The sequence below is a fragment of the Lathamus discolor genome, chromosome 8 (assembly GCF_037157495.1).
Source record: "Lathamus discolor isolate bLatDis1 chromosome 8, bLatDis1.hap1, whole genome shotgun sequence".
Taxonomy (NCBI): Eukaryota; Metazoa; Chordata; class Aves; order Psittaciformes; family Psittacidae; genus Lathamus; species Lathamus discolor.
Window position 1 is genome coordinate 16,604,678 of NC_088891.1, and position 17,596 is coordinate 16,622,273.

General features: G+C 39.2%; 1 protein-coding gene across 6 annotated transcripts in view; it reads right to left on the reverse strand.

Annotated features, from left to right (window-relative positions):
• The window catches only part of APBA2 (amyloid beta precursor protein binding family A member 2), an 89,955-nt gene that overhangs the window by 31,334 nt on the left and 41,025 nt on the right, over positions 1-17,596 (reverse strand). For 5 of the 6 annotated variants that reach the window (XR_010614541.1, XM_065688191.1, XM_065688193.1 and 2 more), the window contains exon 2: positions 6,354-7,360. Coding sequence is in view for 5 of the 6 variants with exons in the window: in XM_065688191.1 (XP_065544263.1) it covers positions 6,354-7,322 (969 nt within the window). In the remaining variant the exon portion in view is untranslated. Of the gene's footprint in view, positions 1-6,353; positions 7,361-10,250; positions 10,325-17,596 lie in introns of all 6 variants that reach the window. The other variant, XM_065688192.1, reaches the window with a different exon arrangement.

A 17,596-nucleotide genomic window follows, 5' to 3' on the forward strand; every position in this document is an offset into this window, starting at 1 on the left:
TATTTGTACAAAGAAGTAGCTCCAACTAAGCAAGTCAAACTAGAGCACAGAACTGGTGTTATGAAGTATTAAAAGTTTAGGGATCTAAGCATTCCACAAAAGATTTTCAATACAGTATCCAATTTCAATAAACATTAAAACAATTGCCAATTTATCTTTATAATATTATAGAACTAAGGGTTTGGGTTTTCTTGGGTGTTTTGTGTTTTGTTTTGTTTTTTTTGTCCTTGCATATATTTCAAATTGGGAACCAGCCATAATAAGATTTTTGGAGAAATGGCTGTGCTGAATGGTGTGGTTTATGTGGCTGTAATTCGAAGTGCATGCTGCCTTCTGCTTTAAACTTCCCAGAAAAGATTCTCTCTATTGCACTGACAGCTAAGAGGCATTGATTTTGCTGTCTCCTAGTGTCATGCACTTATTTGATAAAAAGCCATGACTCTGCCAATTAGCACAGAGAAACTGGTTTTGTTTGAGAATGTGAAGGCTTGGGCTATTCAGCACTTCAGTAAGCACTTACACTTGCAAGTTTGGGAACTGTCACTCAGTAATAGCCTTTTAGTACTTCTGCCCCACAGCTGCCTAGAACACATGGGAGAATGCAGAGAGCTTTCATAATACTCTTTCTTTACACTCTTGTGTTTTCCACAAATTCCATCAAATGCATCCCATAATACTCAGACTGAATTCCAGTAAGACATTCCTAAGATACACTTTTTTTAAATGGCTGTCACCTTGGCTGCTTCAGATTGTCCTAAGGCTGAGATCTTTTGGGGATAAAAGACTCCTGGATTTGGGCTGTTTACAGCAGAAGAGCACTGTGCCTGTGCCAAGAGAAGGGTGTAAACCTCAAATATTTTTGCGAATACTGAGCTCTACAAATACAGGTAAAGAAAACAGAGTGGCTGCACTGATGTTTGCAAAGTTGTAGGTGAACAGAGAAGAAAAAGACTTTGTAATGTTTTCTTTCACAAATTTGTTAGTGGCATTTTACCTGTCTCTGAATGTCCATGTCAAAAAGTGTAAGGGAAAAAGTGCCTATATGAAAGCTGTGAAATGAGACTAATACCACACAAACTCAAGGGGTACCTACCAGGGAAGTTTGCATGAGCGTATTTGGTAAGGTTCTCAAACGTATAAACTAAGAACTGAATTGAAAAATGAGAGCAATAGGATTCATGTGTCACAGGCAGCAGCATTTAAAAGCAAGACTTCTCTCTAAGGTCCTTATTAATGGTGATAATGGCAAATCCCCCTTTCTTCTAAAGGGTGTAAGTGAAGGTAGGGTTTTGGTGCTGTTAAGCTTTATCTTTTATTGCTGGTAAATAGATCTGTTTCAATAGGACAGAAGACAACATGCATACTCAGGAGTCTGCAGTCTGAAATCTAAGTAAATGAGACATGAAGAACAAAGGACTGATTAGATGGTCAGTGCTCAGCTGCTGAGTCCTATAGTCATCTTCAGTCCCTCCTTATCAAAAGTAGCACCCAGGCCATACCAGTATTTCACAAAAGCATGACTCCAGCTGCGATGAAAAGAGTAAACTACCACATATGAGGTTCCAGAGAGGAGTAGCTAGCTACTTAATTATCTGTTCCAGTAGTGAAAAGCCATCTTCCACTGGTATTATTTCAGCTGCTGTCCAACATTTTGCTTTTTTTTTTTTTTTACTGCTTCTACCATTCTTTTAATTATGCTACCTGACTCTAAGAGTTAGCATGAATTTAATAAAATAATAGGCAATGCCATCATCCTCTGCAGGTATTTTATGGGTGCAGTAGGAGAAACTAGAGTTCCAAATGCTGTCAGGGAGCAATGAGATAGGCCTGGGACTGCCTGACACCATGCTACTTTGTGTGGAAAGGAAGCAGGACAGGATATTGCAGTGAACAGATCTGAAGATGAGGTTTTTGTGGTTCAAGCTTGGTTTAGACCAAGCCCTTGTTCCCATTTTGAGTAGTACACTCATCTGCAACAGGAAAATACTCGCATTTTTCACTCGGTAAACTTGTTCCCAGGTTGATTGTTAGTTAAACCAATAATGTTCTCGATAAACTTGAAGCTGTGAAAATGTAGCAGAATTCCAAAAAGAGAAAAGACTCCAAGTCAACAGTAACTACTTTTGCAGAAGAACACCACATCAGTTTTAAATTTCTGGTCATACTGTATGCTATCATTGGCTGAATGAGCCATCCAGTTCCTCTTCTTCCTTACCCTACCCAAAGATACACCTAAGTAACTTAATTCATGTTTATTTTGCAATAAAAACTGTGATAATTCAGTGGAATTGCATTAATCGGTTGTTTGACTTCTCTGCATGAAGCTGAAACATAAAATGAAGACATCTTTTGCATATAATTTCATGTGTCAGATAAATTAACAATTGACTCAGTCTGAGATGGCTAAGATGTCAAATGGGGGTGGGGGAAACTCCTGGCTTGAGGAAGTTGTTAATTTTGAGTTTATAGAATCATAGAACAGTTAGGGTTGGAAAGGACCTCAAGATAATCTAGTTCAAATCCCCCTACCATGGGCAGGGACACCTCACACTAAACCATCCCACCCAAGGCTCTGTCCAACCTGGCCTTGAACACCACGAGGGATGGAGCATTCACAACCTCCCTGGGCAACCCATTCCAGTGCCTCACCACACTCACAGTAAAGAATTTCTTCCTTATATCCAATCTAAACTTCCCGTTTAAGTTTTAACCCATTACACCTTGTCCTATCACTACAGTCCCTGATGAAGAGTCCATCCCCAGCATCCCTATAGCCCCCCTTCAGATACTGGAAGCCTGCTATGAGGTCTCCATGCAGCCTTCTCTTCTCCAGGCTAAACAGCCCCAACTTTCTCAGCCTATCTTCATAGGGGAGGTGCTCCAGTCCCCTGATCATCCTCATGGCCTCCTCTGGACTTTTTCCAACAGTTCCATGTCCTTTTTATGTTGAGGACACCAGAACTGCACAAGAGCAGAGCAGAGGGGCGGAATCACCTCCTTTGACCTGCTGGCCACGCTCCTTTTGATGCGGCCCAGGATACGGTTGGCTTTCTTGGCTGTGAGTGCACACTGAAGCCGGCTCATGTTCATTTTCTCATCAACCAACACCCCCAAGTCCTTCTCCACAGGGCTGCTCTGAATCTCTTCTTTGCCCAACCTGTAGCTGTGCCTGGGATTGCTCCGACCCAGGTGTAGGACCTTGCAGTTGGTATGGTTGTCATAAAACACCCAAAATATTCAATTTCAACTTCCTAGATGTAAAACCTTTCTTAAATAACACCAGCCTGGAAAACCTTCAAGTTATGCTAAGCAGTGAGTTAGAGTAAATATACACTTTAAACATATTCCAGGTCTCCCTCAGGCTTAACTAGTGCAGATCTTCTGCACTTCCCTAGAGGTATTTACAAGTAAAGGGTCATACAGCATGTTCAAATATCCCTGAAGTTTTCAAGGGCGAGCATGTATATTTAAGAGTAAGGACTGACCCACACTGAAAGCAAGGTTTGCTTTGTTTTCCAGTCTCTGTAGATTGTTAGGTCTTTCTTAGAAGTAACGACTGTTCTCTGGTAATTAATTGCTGAAAGCAAACCTAGCAATCAGAACCTTTTAAATAGTCTTTGTCTACTGGTTATTTAACATTCAACGTGCAAGATGATTGCTAGCATGTATCATGGGCTAATAATTAATAACTGCATTTTTACAGGTATGTAAAAATGTATTGTGCATCAATTACTGTTAACTAACCTGAAATCTTATGCATCAGTATTACCACCTATGACAGGCAGGAAAGGAGAAGAGGAGCAGGAGTGAGAAAATAATCTAACGACAGCACAGTATGTGCACAAACCCACTAACCGCACATTCCTGTTTGCTTATTGTTTCCAAAAACTAACATAGATAGTATCTTGGTTTAACTTCAAAGCATTTCAATCTACGTTTTCTAGAGAACTGGGGCAAAAATTGTTCCATATTCAAGATGTATGATTCTGTGCCATCACTGTCACCATGGTGGTTTGTACTGTGTGATACACGCTTACAATAACTGCAGTCTTCTACCAAGATGAAAAAACAAGGATCTCCTAAGTAAATGATCTGCGAATTATGCTTGGCAAGTCTACTGACAATGGCCTTGGGTTTTTCCTCCTTTCACTATGCAAGAACTTTATTGTATTTAAAATACTGACTCTCAGTTTCACACATGAGATACAGGTTCATTTAGACAGTACCCGAAATGCATCCATCCCTTAGGTATCTTATAGTACATATTAAAAGAACTGAATGTCCCAGAAGAAAATCCTCTGTGCTTTACGTAAATTCTTCAAGGTCCAATCTCTATGCTAAAGAAGGTCCAGCCACACCTTGTGTTAAGGATGCGTAAGAACCTGTACAAAATTCACTTTGGCAGAAGTGCGTACTGTGTTCCTGTTCTAATCCCCTCACAATGAGCCTGATTTTTATATAAAGTGGAGGATGTTACTTAACTTGCTTTTTAACATTTCTTTTATATCCCTGGAGGTTTCTGGGGCAGGGATGGGAGGAGACAGAGGAAAAATCTCTTCATATCTCCATTTGAGAGCCTCCATATTTCCAGAAGAAATGCTACTTCACACCTTTCTGTCTTGGAGGCCAATGTGCTCTTCACAGAAGATGGCCACGGCAGCTTTGCCCTGTCTCCTTTCTTTCAAATTACATGCGTATCTTGTCATCCAGTTTCTTTATACCTTTTTGCTGAACTGAAATGGGTACCTATATTGCTGTATCTCTGGATGCATCTCTACTTTCTCTCATCAAATATGGAAGGAATGAAATATTGTGTATTGTTTAATGCTCCATCCATCAGACAATATTTTTGTGGGTTTTATGAAGAGTGGTTATAGAAACTCAATGGCTACATGCCAGCCAGTGGCTGCCTTTCACAGCAACATCTTCTCTGTTATTAAAGACATGGCCCAAGACTGCCTGGAAATAACAATTAAAGCTCAGATAGGCAACTCACAAATAACCCTTTGTTATTTTCATACCAGTGGCAGTTATATCAATATCTTGGGGTTACAAAACCCCCCGTTGTTAGCAGTCTGGCAATAATTATAAAGTTACAATGCAGTTCAGCTCAACCTCTGCTAAATAAAGAGTACAAAAAGATGTTCAAATGAAATTGTTTTGAATTAGCAATCATCCAGGAGGGAAAAAAACCCAACAAAAACACAAAACCAGACACAGCAATTTCTTAATGAAGCACATAGAAGAGTTCACTTTCTCATTCAAGAGCTCCTCCACTCTTTTGTTCTACAAATACTTTCAAAACTTAAAAGCAGCAACATTCCCAATGGCAGCTGCTGGTGTACTGTGCCAGCAAGACCATCATTAATCTAAACCATGCTAACTAGATTTCTCTGTTCCTAGCCAATACATACCAACTATTCAAGCCATTCAAGATCATCAAGCTTACCCACACAAACTAGACCTTCCATGCCTGCAGTAAGGCACTGAATATTTTAAGCTACACAACTTGGTTCTAACTGTACTTCTGAAAATACAATATAGAAATTAATATTAAAAACTTGCTGTAGATATGAGAAATCTGAACATACCCCCTTAAGATAATTTTTCTGTTGTTCACAGTTATAATAAAGGTCTGGCTGTTTCAACAGCGTATACTTCAACATTTGATTACCTTTTACTGTTTTTTCAGAGGAACTGACATATTTTAATGTCTCTTCTTAATGGAATCATTTAGATTAAACTGTTTAACAGTGGTGCACTTAACTATAGAAAATAACAATATTTATAGATTTGATAAAGCTGAGACAGGAAACTTACACCTCTCAAATTTAATAAGTATTTCTTCCTTCTTGCTAAAGTCAAGATATGACCAGCCGGCACAAAACCACAGCAATATGCAGGCACTTGTTGCAGTTGCTTTTACCTTACGCAGTATCTAGCCTTGACATATATTCTACTGAAAACAAAAAGAAATTAAAACCCACTAAGGCAATGGAACAGGAACCCTTAATGAGAAAAAAACCTACTCTTGACTACTTCATTGCTGACCCCAGTTTTAAGTTTATGTAGTGTGTCACTACAGAATAAGAGCATAAGTAAACTAGTTCTGTCCCTTGCATCTGGAATACCTTGTTGTACTTGGAATTGTCTGTTCTCTGTGCAAAACCTTTTTTCCAGTTTCCACCTAAACTGACTACATTCAGCGCCTTTTTCTGAACATGTGATTATGTAGCTGTGACTGCAATACAGAGTAAAAAAAAGTAAAAATATTGCTTCTTAATTCTGTTTAGAATAACTAACAACATTTGCATAATGCCTCTGACAGTCTGCTTAAACAGGGAACCTCATACCTGCTCTTGTGGCCACTTCTGCCTGTCCTCCGGAGTTCTTGACTTTGCTTTAAAACCTCGAGGCATATCTCCACTGTGCTTAGAAGCAGATGGGATATTCAGTGATTTTGGCCTCCCCTCATGCCTGTTAGCACTGTGAACAGCTTCTCCCTTTGAACAAGTCTCTTTATAGTCATGTGCCATGTTTTCAGTCCCAGTGTGCTCTGGACTCATTTCTGTTGTACTGTTAATACTGCTCATGCTCATACTCATTTTGATTTCTGCTACAATCTGGTCAATGTCCTCTTCCTGCTCTTCCAGCTCTGCATCCTCTTTTCTAGAATGGTATGGTGATATTCCCTGTGAGTTTCCATTAGTCTCTGTTGGGTAATAGTCCTGATAGCCACCTTCACTTTGACAGTACTGTATGTTTTCTTCTTGATCTTGAATCTCCAGAGATGATGTCTCATCTTCCAAAGTCTGAATGCCATTATCTTGACCCTCCTGCCACTCTTGCCTGTCCATCACCTCATTTTCATCTTGGTGCTGAATTTTACCTTCAGCCCATTCTTCCACAGCTTCCTGACATCCATCTGTTTCAACGTGGTGTTCCTCATGGGGAACATACTCTTCCCCATTGCAATCCATTCCTTCTAGGTAGCTGTCATCCTCTGGACAGTATCTAATATAGTATGTGATCCCCTCCTCTTCTTCTGGCAAGCCTTCATCATAGTCCTCTTCCTCAGAAGTGTTATTCACATAATCAGAGCTGGAATCACCATCTGCACTATGATCATTGCACTCATGTTCTAAAGGTGGAGGACTACTTGCTCTGACAGTTGCTAGTTCTGCCTCTTTTGCCGCATAATCTTCAATAGGAAGGTCACTTTCTTCATTTTCAGGTTCCCTGTTGTGAGATGAAGTAGGGCAAGCTCTTGTTCTGTGATCCAGCATGCTGGCAGTAGTGCTCTGATGTTTCCTGTTTGCCATAGCCAAGTCCTTATATGACAATCATTTCTAAGCAATTACTGTAGGGGAAGATGGAAAAACACAGTCAGGTTTATTTGGTAAAAAGATGTGTTTGTAGAAATTTAAACCAGATCCAGACAGAGACTTTTATAATGCTCACGTTAAGGAACCATGAATTCAAAGTAACAGCTAGCACTCTGAAAGGAACAGATAAAGAGACAGTTCTATATTTAGCATAAATGTATTCTATTGCAGGCTCCCTTCTGTCAATTTGATGGAGAATTAATGCTGAATTTTGAAATTAGTTTTCGATTTCTTCTTCTTGCCATTATGGGGTCATGCTTTGATCGCTATGCAGTATAAAGGAGCTCTTCAATTTTCAGCTTAGGCATTTCTTTAATGTGTATTGAAAATCTGACCTGTTCCTAATTAAACTAAAGGAAAATAATTCTGTTAACTTGGCAGTCATACAGGACACTAAAGGATAATGCACTACTGTTAATGTGTTGTTTTGGTTTTTTTTTTGGGGGGGGGGGCAGCGGTGTTATTTTGGTTTGTTTGTTTTAAATCACTTTCTAGTTTTTTAGTTCTTACCAGCAGTATGCCATTAAGTACCTCCCATTGTAAATCCAAATACTGGGTTTAGAATAAAACAGACTATATTTCAGTTGGAAAGGACCTACAATGATCATCTAGTCTAACAGCCCGACCAGCTCATGGCTGACCAAGTTAAAACATGTTAGGGACCTTGTCCAAATGCCTCTTAAACACTGACAGTCGTGGGGCATCAACCACATTCTAGGAAGCCTGTTTCAGCATTTGACAACCTTCTTAGTAAATAAATGCTGCCTATTGTCCAGTCCTAACCTCCGCTGGTAGAGCTTTGAACCATTCCCACATGTCTTATCACTGAATACAAAGGAGAAGAGCTCAGTACTTCTCCTCTGCAGGAAGCTGTAGAGAGCAATGAGGTTGCCCCTCAGCCCAAAGTCCTTAGCTGCTCATCACTGGACATTCCTTCCAGTCTCTTCACCAGCTTGACTACCCTCCTCTGGACACACACAAGGACATCACCAACCTCTTAAGTTGTGAGGCCCACAGCTTAAGTGCTCCAGGTGGGCTGCACCAAGGCTGAATACAGCAGTGTAACTGCCCTGTTTGGCCGGTCATGCTGTGTTTGATGTACTCCAGGATGTGGTTTGTTCTCAGAGCTGCCCAGATACCCCACTTAACTCACATTGAGACTGAGGTTTAGCAGCACTCCCAGATTCCTTTTTGCAGGGCTGCTCCCCAGCCACTCCTCTCCCAGTTTACACTTTTGTCCAGTGTTATTCCATCCCAGGTGCAGAATCTGGCATTTTGACCTGTTATATTCATCCCATTATTCATAGACCAACACTCCAATCTATCCAGATCCCTCTGCAAGACTGTTCTCCAAACAATCTATTCTATATGCCAGGACAAAAAGACACTATAAAAGCTCAATAATTGTTCCCACTAAATACTGTGCCACATAAAATTGTGTATTTTTGTTTAAGTACTGGATTCTAAATAAGTAAGCAGAGATTATATGAACTGTATCAAAAATAGAAAATGTCTAATTCTAGAGAAGCTTGACAACTGTGATCTGCTGTGATTTGGATAGGAGGAACAATGTACTTTCAGTATGCATGTTTCTCTGTATTTCATTGTTGTATTCTTATGGTAAGCTTGACCTATGCAGTCATTTAATTGGGGTAAACTGAGCTCAGACATAGGCTTCTGATATCCTTGCAGAATTTCTGATATCACAAGGAAAACCCCAAACCTTTAGCTTGTGATAAAGCCAGGAATCTGTTTTTACTATGGATTATAGCAATGGCACCATGTGGCAAATCTAAGCTCTCTCTGAAACGCTGATTCTAGATTGAGATACAAAGCAGAGATGCATGTTAGTCACAGAAGATGTAGAAGGAATGCGGTATGTGAAGCTCTTTTTAGTTATTGATACCTTGCAGAATTAGTCTTGACAGAAAGCTTTGAAGTGAATAGTATACTCAAAGTGAAGTTTTAACTGGAAAATTGGAAAAGGCAAAGCCTTCCCAGTGATTACTTGCACCTTCTCATTATTAGAGAAACTAGCAGACTTACACAACTTTCTCAATATGATCTGTATACCCACTGCGATCCCTTTAACATACTAGGTATCAGCTCCTGCTTTGGAGCCAATTCTAAGAATCTCAGAGCACCAAGTCAACTAGTGTTGGTCTGATTTAGTTAGGTTTACTTACTTCATACTGTAGATGTTTCTATACTGAGATTGCAGTAAAAACAAAACTTATTTTAAACTGGATTAAAGTAGCAATCTAGTCACAAGACTGCGGTGTTCTGCACAGTCTGCAAAAAAACTGCCCAAGAGCAGCTAAATTGCTCATATGACCAGATGAGGAACAGGTGAGCACACTATACAAACAACCCTAAAACTGAAACAAGTCAAAGTGCTACGAAAAGTGTATTTTTGAATGGCGATGCAAGAAAGAATTAGACACCTGATTTGTCTTAAAGTTATCTCTTGTTGAGAACAAAACAAATTAGCGTCACAAGGAAAGAACTGTTCTCATCTGCAGTGGCCTCTGTCCACTACTCTTTGGAAATATTCTCCATATTAAGTAATACTTGCAGTCTATTTACAGTGCAGTAAACCCTACACACAAGTCACTACAGTGTAGCTGAAGATAAAGAAGCGCAAAGCATGTAACAAGCACGATTTGAAACTCATGACTCACCTTTTCCTAAAGCATATGGAGATGAGAGAACCCTTTTTTTAACCAGACAGTGTGATGGAGTTTTTCCACCCACATCTACGAATCTTCATTTAGTATCCAGGCCCTGAAACTGCCTTATGTGGTATCACTGCAGTGATCCCCTTTTATAAATTCTAGTAGTTGAATATTCATAGATGTTACTTACCTGCAAAAAAAATTCCACTCCATGCCAGATATTGCATAGCAGCACTGTATGTCACAGGAAGCCACTTGTGTGTCCTGTGAGAGCCAAAGGGCACTGGTGAGACAGGACATGAGCCTAGAAAGGGAGGGATGGATAGCTGATGTATGGCAGCTACAGCAGCTGTGGGGAAACTGCCAGATCGGGGGCTCTGGGGGAATGGTTCTCAGTGGGGCAGCACTAATAGCAGCAGCTGTGGTTCTCCCCAACCAGTGCCATGTGCAAGTGTAGCATTTGTACTGCAGGAGGGGAGTGTAAAGGAAGAACTTCAATTAATAGTGGCAGACTGGAAACTTTTTAGGGGATAGGTGGTATGAAATAGGGAAAGAAATTCCTCTCAAGCATGTCTAGCACTGACATATTTAGGACTAAGAAACTGGTTTTCAGTTAATTCAGTCTGAGGCCATGACTGAAACCAGCACTTTACCCCTGCATGCTGAAATGAGGCACATGTTCCCAGTGGAGGTAAAATAAGTCTGACTTTTCAGTGAGAAGCAAGGCTGACCTTAATGCTATGGAAACTGAAGTTGCAAAGCAATCTCTGCACAACAATTACAATTCTAGCTGGCCTCCTTACCTTTGCCATCTTAGTCTGGCACTACTTCTTAGGAAATGAATTAAAATAAATCCCATTAAAATAAAAAGGCAGAATTTATTATTCTCAGCCTGAATTGCAGACAATGTGCACTGATTATATTGCTTCAGCTGTGAAATGGAACTTCTACAACTGTACTGACACATCTGAATTACTAAACAGTTTTCAAACAGAAGTCTGAGAACTGCTTTTTATGGAGCTGCAAACAGCTGCATTTTAATTCAGACATTAGAACATCCAAGGGAGCCTAGCTTGTTTTCTCTGTTTCAAAATATTTCTCTGTCTAGGTTTTTTCGAAGTTGTCTCCTGTCACACAGCAAAGTGCAAGTACCTTATGGCCAGAGGTCCAAACTCTTCTCTTTTCACCTACAGAGATGTTGGTTTATCTATGTGGATGACAACTGGATCCAATGTATGCAGGCTTTAGAAGAACAAAAACAGAACCTGGATGTTTTTTGACAAATGCAATAGATACAAATGTTTACCACACATTCTGCTACTCAGTCTACTGTGCAGAAGCCTTCTGAGACACCTACTGCAAGGATTTCCTAATTTTCTCAGGGTATCCATGGTATTAGAAGGTTTCATAGCTAATATTCACATATCAGTTACTGAGTCAGCTCTTGAAATTGGAGAATATACTTCTAACTAACACTACTCCAATGTCCTCTGAAGTGAAGAGTAATGACTTGCTGGATCCAGGAGCACTTTATGAGTAAGGGCTTCAACTAAGTCAACAGGTCATTTCCTGTGTTTGGTCTAAGGCTCCCTCCTATTTCTGATACCTCAGCTCCCTCCTTGATAGTGGACAGTTGAGTCAAAATGCTGTATCGCTCCAAGTGCATTTTTCAACTTCTGGCTGGAGGTAGCATAAATGCTCCTGAGAACATGGGGTCAGTGCTGTATCCTTCTTTCCTTTCCTCAGGATTCACTAACTTTATCTTGCTGAGGCAAGCAAATGCTCATTGTGTTGTACGGTGCACCACTGAAGCTCCACTGCTGTTGTCAAGAATAGTGATTAAGAGCCTGAGTAATGCAGGTTTCTCAAATTATTTTCCTTTCAATAATGGTTTTGCTTTATTTTTCTTAAACTTCCCTGCCTCAGCTTGATTTTAAGAGGAAATCAGTCTCCAGAAAACACATGCTGCATTTCTGTGGCAGTAAAAAGGAATATGCATAGGGGAACCAATCTCTTCTGCTCCTAGTAACAGGACTACTGGCTTACAGCTGGAATTTATTCTAATCAGTGCTTGTTATAGTCATTAGCTTTCTCCTGAGCTCCTTGCATCTAATCCCAGACAGCTGCAGTGAGGGTTTATGGAACTTAACACTTCTCCAACTTTTCACCTGTGTAGAAAGGTATCTTCACTACTTTCTTCCCATGGAGAGAGACCAATTAAACTAGCATTAACAAGGGGAAATGGTACACAATTGTAAACCTGGTGAGAAAGTGAAATAACCAGAATAATTTTCCTGACTGTGTTTAAAGAACTGCTTTACATACGTACTTGATTCACAAGCTCAACAGCAGTCTAGTGGGAGCAAAACAAGCTCTCTGACAGTTTTCATTTAACATGCCTAGTGATCTGAAGGGGAGTTTGTTTTGACAGAATTCCCGTGCAATTTTCACTTCCCTGAAATTGTCCAATAATTCCTATTTTCCCAAATATCCAGTAAAAAAAATAAATATTAAATTGGTTCTAAAGAGATATAACTTTCTACCCTTTGTCAGTCATCTTCAGATGGAAGAGGAACATCAGCATTGTAACGCTATTTACCATCAGGCTAGATCATAGCCCGTATAGCATGTATAGCCCTCAGGCTTGCTTTAAATGTTTCATTACCTTACGTGAAATCTTTAGAATTACTTTCCTACACATCAGACAACCTTCCTTTCATACTCTTCACCAGATGATATCAAGAGGTTTCTGAGATATCATAAACTATGTTTCATATTTTTAAAAGACAGTACATTCTGAACTGTGTTCTTGCATTTCTTTTCATAGTTTGTAATATTTGCTTTGTTTGGTTTAATCTAAGAAGCCTTTAAAATGCAATACTTACCTTGTAAATGGCATTGTAAAAATGCTTTCTAATTATAACCCACCATCAGAAACTAGAACAGAGACAAAGATATGCTAAAAACAAGTAAAATCCTATGCCACTGCAGAAATGGTATAACTGAATGTATATCCCAACTGAATGTAGCTTTTGTATTTACAGATGAAGTAATAAAAATGTGTATTCAAATATTTAATTATCATTTATTGTTGATGTGGCTTAAGCATTCTTTAGGGTTTAATTCCACAGCTCAAAGAGGAATACTAAACCTTTAGTGCCATATCCATATAATTGCTCCAGTAAATATTTTAGGACTAGTATCAAATTTGCAGTCTTGTGCCTACTATACAGAAAAAAACAGGAGAAGTAGATTATATATTATAGGTATCTTAAACAGAGGGAGGGATGGAAGCAGAATATTTTTATTTAACAGAGTAAGATGAGCCTCCAAAATTAAGGCAGTGAGATTTTATGGCCTGTTAATTGTGGCTGCCCAGCTCCAAGTTCTGTTTTAAATATCACAAAAGTATCCCTTGTGTTTGACCTGCACACAAATACTCCATTGATAGCTCTGCAGAGGCTTCAACTTCAAAATTTGTTTCATATTTAATATAAGCTTTATTATCTTATGATTATCATAAGTACTTTCCAATTCATTGGGAATAAGGGGGAAAAGTATAGGATGTATAGGAATAAAGGAAGGAAATACAGGAAAAAGGGAACGGTAAAGTATATATAGTCTTTATATACATAAAGAATGTAAGCTAATTCAATTAAGACACATTCTGGCTACTCTGAGACAACCTGCAATCCACCCAGAGCTCTGGTAGAATTTTTTCGGCTATCCTAGAATGGATTATGCAAAGCTGTAAAATGCTTTGCAGGGTACCTTTCTGCTGACTATGGAGGCTATTCAGAAGTCTGGCAATCTTCTTATCTCCTGCTAATTTGTATTTTTTGTATGTTCAGCTTGCAATTTCCTGTGTAATATTGCTATTCAGAAGGAAAAGAAATTCTTAAACTTATTTAAAAATACATGGTGTACAAGCAATTAATGTTTCAGAACTTACTTGATTAGCATTTTAAGCTTCAGTTTACAGTCTACCAAGTAAAAATTCTTTGATATTTTTTTACGTGATGCATCTGTTCAAATTTTTAACACAATAAAATTGGAAATACTTACCACAGGCAATTAATTAATCATTGCAACATGATTTCCCCAGCCTCATGCAAAACTGCTGCTTTCTTTTCATGAATACTAATTTCGGGTTATAGGAAGAATTAAATAAAATATACTATTTGAATAATACTGTAGAAGGGAATAGAAGGACAGAATAGGTCACTTTAAATGAAACCGGAGATTCAGCACATTTCAAACTGTACTATTTAAGAACAACAAGCCAAACATTCTCAACCTTATTCCAAGAGCATCCATTCAATGAATGGTTAGATGGATGGGGGGAATATCCAGACTGCCAGTTTACAATAGCTGTGGAGGTAGGTCATTGGAAAGGCCTCATTTGTAAAAAAGAAAGGAGATGCTTAACTTTCTAATAACTCAGGGCTTTAGCTATCAGGTTACCGGTTCTCACCCAGCCATTTACACTCAAATTTTGCAGATTCTTGATTCTCAGTGTATAACAACACTTCAAAAAGACTTTGTTTTATTATTACTAACCTTCAAGTCCTGCAAACAGTTTCATGGGTGCTCACTTAATATTATCATAGGAAAAAATGAAAATTTTCTTTAAAAGGTTACAGGAAAGGACTGATAACATCAATTTAATGAGTCAAACCTCAACAGAAATTAGATGTGAAGGCATTAACAATTGACGGATTTCCCACAAGCAGCATGTACTAAGGCATACCAACAGGTCGAAGGAGGTGATCCTGCCCCTCTACTCTGCTCTTGTGAGGCCTCACCTGGAGTATTGTGTGCAGTTCTGGTGTCCTCAACATAAAAAGGACATGGAACTGCTGGAACAAGTCCAAAGGAGGGCCACGAGGATGATCAGGGGACTGGAGCACCTCCCGTATGAAGACAGGCTGAGGAAGTTGGGGCTGTTCAGCCTGGAGAAGAGAAGGCTGCGTGGGGACCTAATAGCAGCCTTCCAGTACCTGAAGGGGTCCTATAGGGATGCTGGGGAGGGACATTTGTCAGGGACTGTAGTGACAGGACACGGGGTAATGGGTTAAAACTTAAACAGGGGAAGTTTAAATTGGATATAAGGAGGAAATTCTTTCCTGTTAGGGTGGTGAGGCACTGGAATGGGTTGCTCAGGGAGGTTGTGAGTGCTCCATCCTTGGCAGTGTTCAAGGCCATGTTGGATGAAGCCTTGTGTGGGATGGTTTAGTGTGAGGTGTCCCTGTCCATGGCAGGGGGGTTGGAACTAGATGATCTTGAGGTCCTTTCCAACCCTAACTATTCTATGATTCTATAACAATTAGGTATAGCTAGTAGTCTACAGGCTTTTGATATTAGTTATTCTTCCAGCTGAAATCAGGTAGGTCTAACGGGTCAAAATTTAATCATTAACCATGGTCGAAAAAGTATAAAATGATTTATTGCATGGATGTTTATTCACCACATCTGGGTGTTTGTCTCCCCACTCTCCTCTGTGCCCCCCCCCCCCAAAAAAAAAACCAACCCCCCAAAAAAAACAAAGCACAAACAAACAAAAGTAAGAGATTTTGCTGGTGGAAAGGCAAGAATAGGTATCGCTGAGGAGCAGTATTTGCAGTGAAACTATAGAGGAGTACTCTGGAAATTGCATTAAATTCTTCCCAGTAACAAACATCTAAAATCTTGCTGAAAGCCATCAACACCTTCCCCACTCAATTAGCACAAAGGATTAGGTTGCATTTTCCTCCTATTAGCAGAACCTTGTCTTTTTCAAACTCATACAAATACTTGTGCTGCTACCTGATTTTTAGTAAACAAAAATCCTTTTGAAATAATAAAATAAGGGTAAAGACTATTATGTTAATTCTACATAAGTCTGCTTTTGTTAAGCAGAATAAGCATATTGCAGGGTTAAATTGTGAGACATTTTACAGAATAAAAATTTAGTAAGAGTAGTAGATAATTTTGATCAGAGGTTTTCTTAGCAGTGAATCCCATAACTATGTTACAGGATTTTGCATTTTCAACCTTTGAAAAAATAATCTGTCACTTGCAGATCGTTGTGTTTCAGGCACACTGCTCCATAGTGGATGATCACCTCGTTTGCGAAGTAAGATTAGGAAGATTTCTCTGTCTCTAAGGCATAAATCGCACATCAGTAAAATCCTCTCCAATCTGTAACAACTAGTTAGAAGATAAATATTCTATCAATCACTTCAGCAGATAGTGAAGATGGCTTGAAAGCTTTATAGCCACCAGCTTTTCCATAAGAAGTCAGCAGAAAATTTGTATGCATACATCTTATCAAAATAAGGCCATTTCTTCTAAAATAGTATTTTGAATGTAAAATTTAAATGTGCTCTGAACAATACTGTTACAGCTCAGTAGATTTACACATAAATTGTTATTGAAAACAAAGCACTCGCCACAATGATTTAAATAATTTTATAGTATTAGAATTAGAGACACACAGTGACCTGACATACATACTGCTGTTGTGTGTGAGCCCATGAAGGATATGTATTCTAAACTAAGAAGTCTGCATCTTAAATGGGTATTGAAAAATGAATTAGTGTGACCTTCTGTTGTCAGCTCTCCATTCCCTATGGCTATGGGGACTAGGACATGCTGCATAAAGGGAAAACTAATGATAGTCTGACATCTTTACTTGAACTGATTTACACTGTTACTATAGGTCCAGCAGGGCCCACCTCTAAGGCCAACTTATTAAATACCACACCCACTGCTTTCAAGCTGGTTCAAGCAGCAGACTGGACTTCAGTTGGTATATCCAGCAGAACTAAGGCTCGTATCTGTGTATTGCAGTTTACCTGAAATAATATTTCAGCCCTTGTGCAGCAAAGCATATACAGAAGCATTCCATTCTGAGAACAGGAGCAGTTCATCAGGGTGTAAGACCCATATCCTTATCATATGGAGCTGTCTGATTTCAAAAAATAATAATTGCGCATTTACCATCCATTGAGGACCCAGGCTAAAGTACCCAAATTGTGAGCTGCTCCTGTATTTCCCTGTTCCCAAATTAGTACCATTGTCACACACATCTTATTTCTGTTAAGTTACAAGCATTAAGTTGGAAAATACATAATGAAATATAGCATCTAAAAATGCAGACCACACTTAACCTTAGAGGAGACAGTACTCGGTGAACAAGACCTACCTTGAAATGTCTCTTAGCTAAAATAGAATAAAACTGCATCTTTCTTCTGTACAAGAGGTCTCACTTATTTGAGATTCATTTAAAGTCTTTTTTAAAAATTAAGAATTTGACAAAAATCCTGTCTCTTCCCTCCAAAAGAGCTGTTCTAAGCAAAAAGAAATTGAAAAAATATAGTCCCAAACTCATTGAAACCAGGAGGCAGCTCCGGGGAAGTCTCACTAGCTATTACTCTGTTCCTGTCATCCCAAAGCATCTGGGAGATGGGTACTGGGCCTGATGATTTTTCCTCATAAGCCAGCACAGCGTGTTACATAAGAAAAACTGCCATTGAACAGCTGCAAGATAGTCCT